Raw genomic sequence first — 14470 nt, forward strand, 5'->3', positions numbered from 1 at the left:
GTCCGCATCGAGAAAAGCGCTGTTTACTGAATTCCAGACCACTGACCAAGTAACTGAAGGTTAAATGGTCTCTCCTCTCGTCTGTACTTGAGTACAGATTTGTACACATTCATAATCCTGCCGCCCTTATATGTGACAGCAAGCCGTTGTGCTGAAGGAAGGTAGGTCACACCATCAATCACGATGCCGTCCTTCACAAAAATGACTGTACTACAACCACTGTCCGTCCACAGCGGCTGATAAACATCCTATCCATAAATAGACGGAAACTGGTTGAGGTGCACTTCCTGTAGAAGGGCGATATCGAAATCCACCACCTGCAACATGTCATGAAATATTTACAGTTTGACCTTCAAACTGATGGTATTGGGCTTGATGGTGCGGTAGGCCTGGCAAGGGGAGATGGAATTGTTGGCACCCATTTGGAAGGATGGAGACGGGAGACCCAAAGGAGGCCCTGCCATCAACAAAGGTGCCCCTCCTATGTCCATCGCTATTTAACTGTCATGATGTGAAGCAACTGCAATCGCTTTAGCTATGATAGCGTATATAGTGCCCTCGATATCTTCAGCTCTCGTACTGCAATCATTCCTCAGAATTAACAGGGTGGCTCAAGGCTGCAGCACATCCATGATGAGGCAGACACTGTATCCATCTGCTGTCCATTATACGCGCTCACGCTGTGCGAGGTCTCCGTTGAATCCATTGCCGATCAAATCCCATCAGGGAAACTGTCCATGATATCTTCGTGCTGAGGGCGATCGCCACCGTCGAGGTCTTCATCCTCTATAGACATCGTACTGCAGGTATTGGACAATGCCAGTTGCGTTTCATCCATCTCTTCTGAGCCCATTTTTTTCAGACATGACTGTTGTCAGATGGAACAGACTGAAGGGCACCCACACATGTCACCAAATCACCACCATCAATTTGGGTAACATAATCTCTTCCTTCATCGAGAGCTGCGTGATGCGATGTTGCGCACAGCTTAATCTGAGATGCCTCTCTTGCCAGCATCCTGAACTGGTCTTTTGTTGGCCTTCGTAAATTTCAATGGAACAACATCTGCCTATGTTCAAATAGGGCGGAACATATTTAGTAAGATTTATGCACACTTGGCACACCCCAATCAGAACTGGGTACGTGGTAAAGTGTGTCCATTTTTCTGCTGGATGGTTTATCATTGTGCCATCTCTGCTGGCACCTCAAATGGCAGTTCGAACACTCGGACCGTCCTCTGGCCGAGACCTGTGTGTTCCACTTCCACAGAGTCTATGTGCCAATCTGAATGTCTGAATCAAAGTTGCTCATCATACTGAGGATCCCTTCACAAGTAACTTCATCCACCACTTTCACGTAGACCACACTACCCACGATGGAGAGATGTATTCCTGCTAGTTCATAATATTCGATGCAGACGTCACTTCGTGAGAGCTGTTCAATTTCCAATGCTTTTGGTCACTCATACTTGGTCGTAAAACTAAACTTCAGCGTCGATTTTCGTTGTGAAAATGTGATGGGGCATTGAAGGAAGTATGCTGCACAGAGACCACCATAAATCACACCATTAGGCTATCCTAGCACAACTCACGGCCAGACACAAACTTCCATATGTCGTCAACCACGCTTACAACCTGCACTCGTACGTACATTATGTACACTCCTGCACACGGGAGACATTTTAATTGAAAGTCACTTGCCCAGTGACGGCAGATAAATACAATATTGCACCGCCTGTGTTTGTAAGGAGTACAGTGCAACGCTTCCTCTGACATGGATGCATGTCCGAAGAAAGATCTCTGCATAGTACTTCTTACAAACACAGGCGGTGTAATACCGTGATGTCATTAGTGGTAGAGCGCAAGCTCGCATTGGAGGAATTATGGAGGCGGGAATGGTGCGCATTCTTTTCACCTAAAAAAAAAAAGTTCAAATGTGTGTGAAATCTTATGGGACTTAACTGCTAAGGTCATCAGTCCCTAAGCTTACACACTACTTAACCTAAATTATCCTAAGGATACACCCATGCCCGAGGGAGGACTCGAACCTCCGCTGGGCCCAGCCGCACAGTCCATAACTGAAGTGCCTTAGACCACTCGGCTAATCACGCGCGGCTCAGATGAACCATTGTGACATTTGTCTCCAGAGATATAGAGAAACCGTGAACCAGCGCACCCCAGCGCCCACTGTGCACCCAGCAGGTGCACCGTCATCTCCCGTCCTGCCCACTGCAGCTGCTCGCCGGGTCCATCCGTCACTGTTTCTGTCGCTGCCTCCTCAGCACGGGAACAGAACCCGGCAGCGCTACAAGCCACGACTGGACGCCCTTTTGAATGACGTGCAGTGCCCACACAAATACCGCTCATCAGCCTACAACCTTTGGGATGTTCTACGAGATGTAGCATATTTGTAGGCCCATCTCGAAATAACGCTTTTGTGTTACTTCTCTACATAACTACCACACAGCAGTTATCACAGCTGATTGTCGGGTGACTTTAGAGCATTAACTGTCATTGAATTAAAATGTTATTTCAGATTATCTTATTGTGCACTTCTCTCAGCTACTTTCTGTGTTGTACTGTAGCACTTCTTTCTATCTGTGGTCCAAGATTCATCGAACTTTACTATTTGGCGGTGACAAATTATGCGAAAGCTACTTTTGTCCTTACATCTTGTACACCGAGGTCCTAAAGTATATCTAATTTACAAATAATAGTGGAGTTTCTTTTTTTCAGTTAAGGTTCTTCGAGAGAACCATTCCGGCACTATAATTCGTGATTTTATATTTTTTTCCTGACACTTCTGTATCAGGTATTAGAAAATTCAGGAAAATCAGATAAAATGTACGTAACCACCGAATTTACAATTCATAGCAAAGTGTTCTTTTTTTCAGGTAAAATACTACCAGAAAATCATCGGCAGCAAGTATTTCCAAACGGGACTATGGTTATCAAGGATGTACGGAAATATGCTGATGAAGGAGGCTACGTGTGTGTCGCTACCAACCCGCAAGGCCAGACTTCGAGGAGCAAAATGAATATTCAGATAATGGGTAAGAGAATTTAGTTTATAAGTATGTGTACGGCATATGAGATTGAACTGTCGTATTTTCAATATAAATACAAAATGCTGGATTTCTTTAAAATATGACCCAGCATTCTAGCCAAGTTCTTCAGGAGCTTGCTAGAGTTATCAATATAAATTTCGTTAAAGAATTGGCGAATAATACTTTTTCGTGGCACTTTACCACGTTATTTACTCATCATGGTAAACGAGTGCTTGTTGAGACACTGCTCTACAGAAAAACAAAGCTGCATAGGCCAGGGAGGCCCAAGCCTAGAAGAGGGAATTGGCTGCTAGAATTTTCGGTAGACTGGTGAAACAAAAAGTAGGTAACTCGAAAACTTGGAAGGCCAGCCAGTAGCCAACAGCTACTTCACCACCGATTTTAGTTGGAGAGCGGTTACTGACGTCGCTGGTCGTTAAGTGCTGTATAGGTGAGTTTCGCAGCGTTTAGAATACAAAGTGATCACAACGTCCCTTTAGCTGATATCGTGTGTCCGCTTATTCATAGATGTTCGTATTGTATTAATGTGGGATCGTGACAGAGGACAGTGTCCAGGCAGTGTGACTATTCTTTATTATTTTTCAAGACTGTCTGTTTGTACACCATCGTTTTCATAACAGAGTATGATTCCCTTTTGTCGCTAGATTACAGATAAGGGCTTCGTGATCGCTACTCCAGAGGTGCAGGCGAACGGACAAAACCACGTCCAATCCATTTATTATGGAATACCTCGTTGAGATATATTCTACCAGCAATAGCGTAACGGGCTGGTGCTCCATTCTACAGCAACCATACAAGACCGAGCTGCTCCAGATCGTGCACATGTGAAATAAATCAGTCACATAACATGGTGAGCTACGCAATGTGACTCATAGCGCCATCAACGAAATATGAAAATACCAAGTGGGTTGCAGACATTTCAGTCTGCATTATGACATGTGGTGGGTTTTGTTATAGTTTTCCATAAAAATGTGGGTTTTCTTCACGCCAGAAGCAAATATTTCTCGCTTTTGCTCTCGATACGTTGCACATTTGCCCGAGAAAAACACTTTCCCCCTTGAAGGAAGAGTTGTAAAAACATCGAACATTCGCCCACATGCCCTATGACGTCTTTACGAGTCATTATCATTCAGGTCACTTACCAATTAAGGGTTAAATGCCCTTAACTTCAAATCAGTCTTCATCTGTCCTTGTAATGTAGAGTGTGGAACTCCCAGTTCTGTGATGGATTACGAGTGAACGTTTACGGCGAACGTGCAGCAGCCGCTGTAGCCTCCACACACATTTCCAGTGCTGTTAGTGGTCGTTCTGAAGGAGCTTGTCCTTTATGCAGCCAGCTAAAAAGAGCTTTTTCTCCCGCCATAAAGCTGTTGGTTTTTGTGGAGAAAGTTTCTGAAACCTTACAGTGAAATCATGCTGAATATGTCTCACTGACTTTCCTGTATGGGGTCGTTTGTGAGCCTACGAATAACAGCAATTCATTAACTTCTGTGTAACACATAGGGGGGCCAACGGCCTTGCCGCAGTGTTAATACCGGTTCGCCGCGCGGGATAGTCGAGCTGTCTGTGAAAAATTTTTATACCGGTTCCCATCAGATCGCCGAAGTTACGGACTGTCGGGCTGGGCTAGCGCTAGGATGGGTGTCAATGCGGTATGCCAAGCGCTGTTAGCAAGCAGGGTGCAGTCAGCCTTTGTGAGGCAAACTGAGGACCTACTTTACTGAGAAGAAGAGGCTAGGAAAGCAGTGTGCTGACCACATGCCCTTCCATATCCGCAACCAGTGACGCCTGTGAGTGAGGATGACATGGCGGCCGGTCGGTACCATTGGGCCTTCATGACCTGTTCGGGCTGGGCTTAGTTCAATACATAGGGAGTAATCGGACTTTCTGATCATTCTGTCCAAGTCGACGTTACTTGTCAGTTCTTCTTTTAAAAAAATTACATTGAAAAACTAAAAAATGTGGCCTATCCAACATGATGAGCAACGCAAAGAAGCTAAATACTGTTCAAAAAAGGGAAACAAACTATTGCAGGAAAAAGGAAAAAGCCGGTGAAGTTAGAAAAATAAGCTAATATTTTTCTAAGCGTGAAAATGAAAATTTGAACTGCACGGTTGGTGGTAATAACATTAATGGCCAAGGTGTTGCGGCGGTGAAATGTGTGGTGACAGTGGTGGCTGTGACGCGAACCCTGGTTCACGACGAATATTATAAGCAGCATGCAGTGCTGTAGTTGGAATAAAGTATCTTTGGGTACTCACCTTTAATCTAGAAGTTTCAGTAGGGTACAATATCCAGGAACCTAGTGTCGCACTAGTAGAGTTATAGACTGTTTTTGTGGGAAAACTAACAATCAAATTTATGTACACATGGGATAAATATTTTAAGTATTTCTGGGAACCCACCTGTTCCATCCAACTAAAGCACTGGCAGTAGGCACAAGGCACACGGGTGTAAGCGGTCCTTCAATACGGGCACACACACACACACACACACACACACACACACACAAACACATACACACACACACACACACACACACACACACACACACACAAAGACATACATATATAATTTTTTTCCGAACATACACATTTTGCTGTTCGCATAAGCCATTATTTCATGTCATGTGGGGCAGCCACGTGGTCTTGGGCGCCTTGCCAGGGTTCGCGCAACTGCCCCCATCTGAGGTTCGAGTCCTCCCTCGGGCATGGATGTGTGTGTTGTCCTTAGCGTAAGCTAGTGTAAGTTAGGTTAAGTAGTGTGTAAGCCTAGGGGCCAATGACCTCAGCAGTTTGATCCCATCGGAACTTACCACCACCATTACTTCACAATAAGAAACAATTAGCAATAAAGGTGTTTGAAACTGTTGTGTACATAGTTCCGCGTAGTCAGCCGGTACACAACTTTCCCACTAGAGTGCGGCCCGCTAAGCACAACAGCGCAGGCACAGCGCTCGTGTGTCTCCGCACTACGAGATGGCGCTGCCTTAGAGACGGACCAAATTCTGCTTCCGCTGATCCACGTATTAATATGTAACGCAGCCAATGAGATTGCTGCTAACGTAGAACCTTTTCTCCTCGCGGATCACATTCGCACAGTGATACCTGAACGAGTGAGGTATTATAACGAGTCTACAGACCTCCGATTAGTCAGTCTGCATTTGTCCGTACCAGTATGCATTAGCCTGTATGCATTAGCCTGTACCAGTCTATAGTCAAGCTTCAGTCTGCACCTAAGAAGATTACCATATTTCTGTACATAGCCATGAAGATAAATGTATAGACACTTTTGTCAAGTATCAGAGATATTTGAGAATAAGATTAACGTACCAAGACCAAAGGAACTTCAGATTGTCAATTGTAAATAGCATCCAGAATCAAGTTACGTAAGGTTTATGCTTGTTACTATTTTAATAAATGCGTGTGAAAATTAATCAAGTTTTGTTTAAAGTTGGTCGCCGTCAATCTGCTACTCTAAGCGTGCAAGTGGCATTTCTATTGTCTGACCTAACGGCATAAGATAAACACGCCACGATAAGACCACGAGACAGATTGCTGACACTCGCCTACTTCGTTAGAGCGACAAGTCAAATAATCTGATGGTGTGTGTACCGAAGGTCTTACAGTACACACACCACAGAAACAATACATTAATCTCATTGTCTCCAAAAGAAAATATCTCTCTGTGCTTAACATAACAATTACAGATCGACAACTTGACGGAATCCAAGGACGCTACCACTATTACACATTGGTTCTTAATCCTAACTCATGAGGTGTGGTCTCTCAGGCCACGCAAAAACTTTCGAATTCGCTCTACAAGATCAGTTCTAGCGGAATGCTTCTGTACCCTCCATACCCTCCTTAAATCGCCAACACTACAATGATTTGTTGCTGGTTGCGTTATCGCCTTTTTTGTGCATTTTTGACACGTGTTACTGATATGTCTTGGGGCTTCCAGACCGTATCTCATAAACTACGTAGCTGTTTTCACGTGTTCACATCAAAATGACAGTTTAAACAATCCTATGTTTGACGAAATTGTTAGTCAGTGGATGTAAGAAGATGCAAGTGATATAGATCAAGAAAGAGATGGAAAAGACGGCGATTTTACAATAGCCAATGATCGCAGTTCTACTAGCAAACGAAATCACTTAAAATCAAATGCGTTTTGAATGGCGATAAAGAAAAATATACATCCCAGCATCGAAAGTCGGTTTTGCAGACTTTCTTTCTGTATCCATCAACTGCAGTTTATACGTGCAAATTTAAACCCTGGAATACAATTGTATGTGAAAATTTACTTTCTGCAGGGATACTATAATTTTTGAATGCAGAATTAAGTTCTCTAACAGTTCATTTATGTGCACTATTTAGAAACCGCACAAAATAACCTAATTTTGTGCAATAAAAAGTAAAATAATTCAGGCTTTATTTATTACAATAAAAGCAACACGGAATATTTAAGCAACACTTAATTAGTTGTAAAAATAAATATTATGTAAATTAAATTAAAAATTTTAAATGATATGTGCTTTAAATCTCGGTTTAAACATAGCCCCACCTCATGGTGTACATTACAGAAAACTCACCTTGCGAGTTAATAATTAAAAATGAAATAGGGCCTGTATTGACACATTACAGAGTACGGTAGGTGAAATATTAACTATAATAACAAATCTTAAAAATTTGTGTTACGACTGTTTGCATTTCAGATCTAGTCCCTATAACCGGTATTATGTCTGACGCTTTCCGATTATGCAAAGACAACAAAGAATTTTTCAACAGGTGAAGAGAAACGATCTCTTTATTTACAACAGATCATTTACACTGTTCAGACGTTGCGTAATACCGGTATTATATTTCTTTGTCTAACATATTCCTTTCAGTTCCAGTATTATTATCAAGCAGATTGCAATATCTTCCATGAGCGTCTAAATCAGTGGTTGTTAAACATTTTTGTTCAAGGATCAATACTTACGTAGTACGGCGGCACATCGGGCCCCGTATATATGGATCTTATGATTAGTAGGTAAACTACGTAAATTAGTTTTTTATTAGACCCCAATAAACTGGGTATAGTAAAGACGTCGACACACAGATTGTGCTTTCAAATGTTAATGTTGAGCGTGCTGAGTTCAATGTGCTGCTAAAGGCTCAGAAACGATGCAACTTGTGCGTACCATAGATGGCGTGGAGAATAACGTGGCTGGTAGACGTGCAGTCGCCAGGGCAAGCGACAGTGGTAGGGGTTGGTGGCGGGTGCTGTAGGAGAAGTGCAGAGTGCCGGAGGGGAAGTGCCGTTCCTAACTGAAGCCTAACGTCACATTTGTTGTATTCAAAAGTGAACTCCCTGTACGCCCACTACTTGCGTGGAGACCATCCAATAAAACCTAGCCACATCTGTTCTGGTTAGCACCTGAGAATAATTCTTGTTTATCATTTGCAACTTCCAGAGAAGCGTCATGAATTTTGACTACGTTTCCTTCTTAATGTGCTAAAATATGCTTCTTTGCTAAAACACAGCGGAGTTTCCACAATTTCACTTCACTAACATGTTCTGCAGACACAGTTGAGAGAGACTTCTGAAACAACAGCTTGTTAACTGAGGATCTGTGTACAAATAAGGTCAATAACTTATTAAAAAGCACGTCCTTGGTACAAAAATAAATGTGTAGAGTCTTCACTTATGTTGTTCCGAAACCGTCAGCATTTCTCATTTCACCAGCCATAACGGCCCTTAAAAACTAATTTCAGTCATTAAAAAAGTCTGTAGTTAGCGTAATAACACGGTAGATAATGAAGTTTCACGTAATAATCATACGGAAAAATACTCTGCTCTGTCAGTGTTATAGCTTGCTAAAATATCATTTCGATATCTCAAACCATTTATGAAATACGAGGAATATTATGGATGTTTCACTCTTTTACACAACTGTAGATAAGTGAGCTACATAAGACCAGTTTTCTTGAGATTAGTGACGTAAAGACCTCCACCCAAGCCTAAAGAAAAAATTCAGTATGTTAGCTAATTTTCATAAGCAGTAATACGTTTTGTAATATGCACCAAACGCAAAATCATAGCAATCCTTATTTTTCATTCCAAACGTTTTTGAATTTCACGCGGTGTCTTACTTAATTGCAAATATGACAATAACTCTGACCATTAACGAAATGATGCCCATGTCACCATTAAGCTGAACATATAAAGCTGTAAGTAACGCAATTTTTTTTAACCAAATACTTTCTGTGACATGGTTTGAGAAAGACTGCAGGATGTGTGCCTCGAATCTGTCACTGCAGCATGTTGGCAACCGACTGAAAGCGGGAAAACAATGCTGACCTCCCCTTACGAATGAACTCGCCCAACACTTTGGACGAAAATTGTTCACTGCGAATCAGCCACTGTATCTTGCGTAGAGTCCACATGTGTCTCAACCTGGTATATGCAATAGCAGCGCGCTCTAGCGGCAGTCGTCGAAATAAGAACTTCAGTATCCATGAACATATTGCAACCGAAAAAAGTAAGTAGTATGACTTGTTAATAAGGACATCTGCTTATATAAGTTCCAGTACAATTAGTGCGGTATGTACTTACAATAGTTCTCCACATGAAATAAATATTATTTCATCATTCTCAATTTTAGTAACTTTTTTGTTACTTTGCCACTGTTCACATTTAGTAGCAGAATCTTTACAACATGTAAAATACAAAACTTAAAACAAGAAAGTGCAAAATATCTTACTGCAATGAGTGCAAAATGTCTTTTTAGATTAATCCAATAGAACTAACTCACTCCTCAGGAGAGTGCACTTTTATTTCCATAACATGGAATGAAACTTCCTGGCAGATTAAAACTGTGTGCCGGGCCGAGACTCGAACTCGGGACCTTTGCCTTTCGCGGGCAAGTGCTCTACCAACTGAGCTACCCAAGCACGACTCACGGCCCGTCCTCACAGCTTTACTTCTGCCAGTACCTCGTCTCCTACCTTCCAAACTTCACAGAAGCTCTCCTGCGAAGCCTTGCAGAACTAGCACTCCTGAAATGAAGGATATTGCGGAGACATGGTTTAGCCACAGTCTGGGGGCATTCTTCCAGAAGTTTGGAAGGTAGGAGACGAGATACTGGCAGAAGTAAAGCTGTGAGGACGGAGCGTCAGTCGTGCTTGGGTAGCTCCGTTGGTAGAGCACTTGCCCACGAAAGTCAAAGGTCCCGAGTTCGAGTCTCGGCCCGGCACACAGTTTTAATCTGCCAGGAAGTTTCATATCAGCGCACACTCCGCTGCAGAGTGAAAATCTCGTTCTGGATAACATGGAATGTTCTAGAAAACACTTTTATTACAGTAAGAAGCAAGTAAGAGAACCTATTAGAAAACACGAAAGCTAGTAAAAAAAAAGTTTGGATCCAGTGAGACGCGAGACAGCAACACGTCTCCTGATACCTGACAGTTCTGCGACTCTTTCCATTCTACTACAACAACCATAAATGATTTGTGACTGTACTTTGCATCTTACCATCTCCTGAAAGCTTTAATTGTAGCTACGTTATCAACTGACATTTAATTATAACAAATTTTATCATAAACAATGCGTTTTTTGTGTGTCCTCAATAAGCCGTTGCCTTGAAATGGCATACTTCCATAATATGGAAGTTAAAATAATTCTTTAACCACCAAAACACCGTTTTCCTTCATTTTATTACAACGAATCCTACAATTGACGACGGGTTTTCGAGAGATCCTCACCTTAATGCCAGTCAGAAACGACATACATACGAATGGACTTCAACTGAAAGCCAATATGGCCTATCGCGGTTCTGTACTAAAGAGAGGTGATATCCCCGTGACGTAGTTGGCGTTCTTCTTCACCAGTGGCCTAGTTCAAACGCACTTTCAGACTTTCTGACACGCTAGATATTGCTCTGCACATTCGGCAAGATTCCCCGCCGTGATTCTTCCCAGCTATGAGGTCAGAAACTCGACGCGCTCAATGCTCGACGTACGAATGCACGATTAGTGATCCGACTGGCTTAAGGGAGCGATAGGTTTGCCACTGACTTTAAAGTACTAATTGTTAAAAGTCGACATAATTCTGAACACTCAGTCCTGATTGTTCTCTGCTTTCGATTGCTGCCTCCCTAGCCAACCCCAAAACTGTGACCTATAATCGTATCACGAAGTGCTGTTGTGTTTTGTTTGTGAGCGGATGATAAATTGACAAATAACACTGTCTCCAGAATGAGGTTTTCACTCTGCAGCGGAGTGTGTGCTGATATGAAAATTCCTGGCAGATTAAAAGTGTGTGCCAAACCGAGACTCGAACTCGGGACCTATGCCTTTTGTAGGCAAGTGCTCTACTAACTGAACTACCTAAGCACGACTCAGGACTCGTCCTCACAGCTTTAGCTCTGCCATTGCCTCGTCTCCTGTTTTCCAGACTTCACAGAAGCTCTTCTGCAAACCTAGCAGAACTAGCACTCCTGGAAGAATGCCCCCAGACTATGGCTAAGCCATGTCTCCGCAATATCCTTCCTTTCAGGAGTGCTAGTTCTGCAAGGCTTCGCAGGAGAGCTTCTGTGAAGTTTGGAAGGTAGGAGACGAGGTACTGGCAGAAGTAAAGCTATGAGGACAGGCTGTGAGTTGTGTTTGGGTAGCTCACTCGCTAGAACACTTGCCCGCTAAAGGCAAAGGTCCCAAGTTTGAGTCTCCGTCCGGCACACACTTTTAATCTGCCAGGAAGTTTCAATACTAATTGTTCTTATATATAAATCCATTATGCAACATCAGACACGACCACAAATATTTACTAAATGTTTTTAATGTCATTTTTCTGCTATTCATTCCATTGTACTACAATAGCCTTAATTTTATTTCATATTCCTTGCTACAAATATGTGCCGCACTTGAAACTGGTCGTCTGTATGATGCATGTTCACGAATACGTGTTACTTCCATTTGAAATTTATGCACAGGTGACTGTCCGCCTGCTTAGCTGGGTTGTAACGTGCTGGTCTCCCAAGCACTGGGCCCGGGTTCGATTACCGGCCGGGTCAGAGATTTTCTTCGCTCGTGGAGTGGGCGTTGTGTTGTCCTCATCATCATTTCATCCTCATCATTGTCCGCAAGTCGCCAAATGTGGCACCGACTGAAATGAGACTTGCACGTGGCAGCCGAACCCGAATGAGGCATCCCGGCCAACAATGCAATCCGATCATTTCATTTGAGGTGACTGCTACGAGGCCCGCACGCTCATGAGTTGTCGGCACTGTGTGACAAGCAAGGAGACACTCCCTCTGTAACGTCCTCTCACCCCATAACGACAAATCTAGCAGTCCCCGTACCAAGCTTGGCACCTGAGGTGATCGGCCAGCTTTTTACGCGCCTACTATAATTCCCCCAAGCATATTTTTGATTCGACGAAGGAGTCAGGTACAGTCAACAGCTGCAAATGGTAAGTACTTAATCTTTACTGGAATAGGAGTTACATCTGTAATACTTCCACAGGAAATATTAAATGTTAACACCTATAATAAGTGGAAATGTATTTTCGAAACCGGTAAATAGTAAATGCTTAACATTCACAACTGTTGGTTCTACCTGACCCCGTTATCAAATAAAATTACTGTGGAGTTGTTGACAATAATCAGCCATGTAAATGACATTAAAATCATGTAATACAGGGAATAAGAATATTAAATGACTGAGCGCCTGTTTGACAAAAATTAAATTTTGAGAGATGTAGTCACGGGAGCCGATAGTTGGCACATGCCATTTTGACTACAATAACTTTTTGGAGAGTATTCAATGGAGTCGACTATTGGCGCTAACTGGAACAATCGTCATGACATGAGCCAATGACGGGATTCGCCACTAACAGAATGACTGCCACAATGTTTGCGATTGTGGGACATAAAGAGCTGCTGATGAATAAAAAAAACTGCTAAAGAAAGAATACAGTGTGCCGACCTAACTGAGTCGCGTCTGTCTTATTCCTGTGAAAATAAAGTTCACCTGACTTGCGTAGCCTCATAATGTTCACGTCGTTTGACAGGTGCATACGAATGGCGCAGGAAAGGAATGGACACATTAGTAATCTGATCATTTTGACTGAGACTGGGACCAGTGTATTTTGTTTCTTAAGTTGATTTCATTGTACTTTTATGCAAGATCAGCCAGTTGCATCACTAAAAAATTATGTTACTTTATTCAGATGGCTTCATAAACTTCATTCTAATGCTATTATCTCAAATGTTCAAAGTGACAAAAAGCCGATGAGCCTTTCCATTTCCGATACCGTTCACATGCCAAAGGTTTTGTAAAAAAGCTGCAAGTTATTCTCAAGTCGGATTATTATTCATTCTAATAGCAAAACAAAGTGAAGTTCAAAAATAAAATGACGTACTTTTTTTCGGCTATTTCGTCTGTATTTGCCTCGTTCGGATTGCATGCAATACTCATTGCGTCTTCTAAGTGAATGGACAATCGATTATGATATTTATTTTTCAAGTAGTTCATTTTCAAAAAGTTAAGCTTCTCAAAAGTAAGTTAAGGGAAATACTGTTAAAATAAACTGTGTACAGTCTTCTAAACTTTTATAATTGCTAGGCACACATCTCCTATATTCAACGTACTCGTGCACTTCACAATGTTCTATAGACTTTTAAGCAATGTGTCCTATTGAAATCCGACCATTTAATCTATCAAATGAATTTTATGAAACACAAACTGGCAGAATAATTTGATATCATCATTTGTATTTGCCAATCATTTGAAAATTTTTGAAATTTGTGGTAAGGTCTTATGGTACCAAACTGCTGATGTCACCGGTCCCTAAGCCTACACACTACTTAATCTAACTTAAACTAACTTAATTAACGCTATAGACAACACACAGACCCATGCCTGAGGGAGGACTCGAACCTGCGACAGGGGGAGCCGCACGGACCGTGACAAGGTGCCTCATACCACGCAGCTACCCCGCGAGGCGCCAATCATTCATCTTTATCATGTTCAGCATATTTTTTCACGCCTTTCAGATTTCAAGTTGACAAACCGTTCAAGCACTTTTCCCGTGCTTAGCCGTCTGACGGTAGTGTGTAGGATAACAACACCGTAGCAGGCCTACAGTTGCTCCAGTAGTTCTTAAAATTATCGGTGATTAAGATTCACGTGCACGAGTAAAATCTATAACCACATCCTTAAATTTGTTATCCGATAAGACAAAGCAGTGAATGGGCAGTAACTTTGATAAATTCCATTCCTTCTTAATTAATGCCATCAACCCATTGTTCACGCCCGTCATTAACGGACAGACGTCTGTATTTATAGTATTAAACTGCTTGTAGGTGTGCATTCTCCCTTGCAAACTCCGTAATTGCACCCATAAAATTACAACCTTTTG

The 14470-nt window shown here is 42.3% G+C and overlaps 1 protein-coding gene and 1 non-coding gene across 2 annotated transcripts in view; one reads left to right on the forward strand and one right to left on the reverse strand.

Moving 5' to 3' along the window:
- Positions 1–2940: 2940 nt before the first annotated feature.
- The window catches only part of LOC124596510 (Down syndrome cell adhesion molecule-like protein Dscam2), a 270374-nt gene continuing 258844 nt past the window's right edge, over positions 2941–14470 (forward strand). Inside the window, exon 1 of the mRNA XM_047135673.1 lies at positions 2941–3052. Within this exon, the coding sequence (XP_046991629.1) occupies positions 2944–3052 (109 nt within the window). The 5' untranslated portion in view covers positions 2941–2943. The remainder of the gene's footprint in view (positions 3053–14470) is intronic.
- Positions 9932–10006, reverse strand: Trnas-cga. The gene has a single exon. It is a non-coding gene; the product is annotated as a tRNA-Ser (tRNA).

Source organism: Schistocerca americana, chromosome 2 (assembly GCF_021461395.2).
Source record: "Schistocerca americana isolate TAMUIC-IGC-003095 chromosome 2, iqSchAmer2.1, whole genome shotgun sequence".
NCBI classification, from domain to species: domain Eukaryota; kingdom Metazoa; phylum Arthropoda; class Insecta; order Orthoptera; family Acrididae; genus Schistocerca; species Schistocerca americana.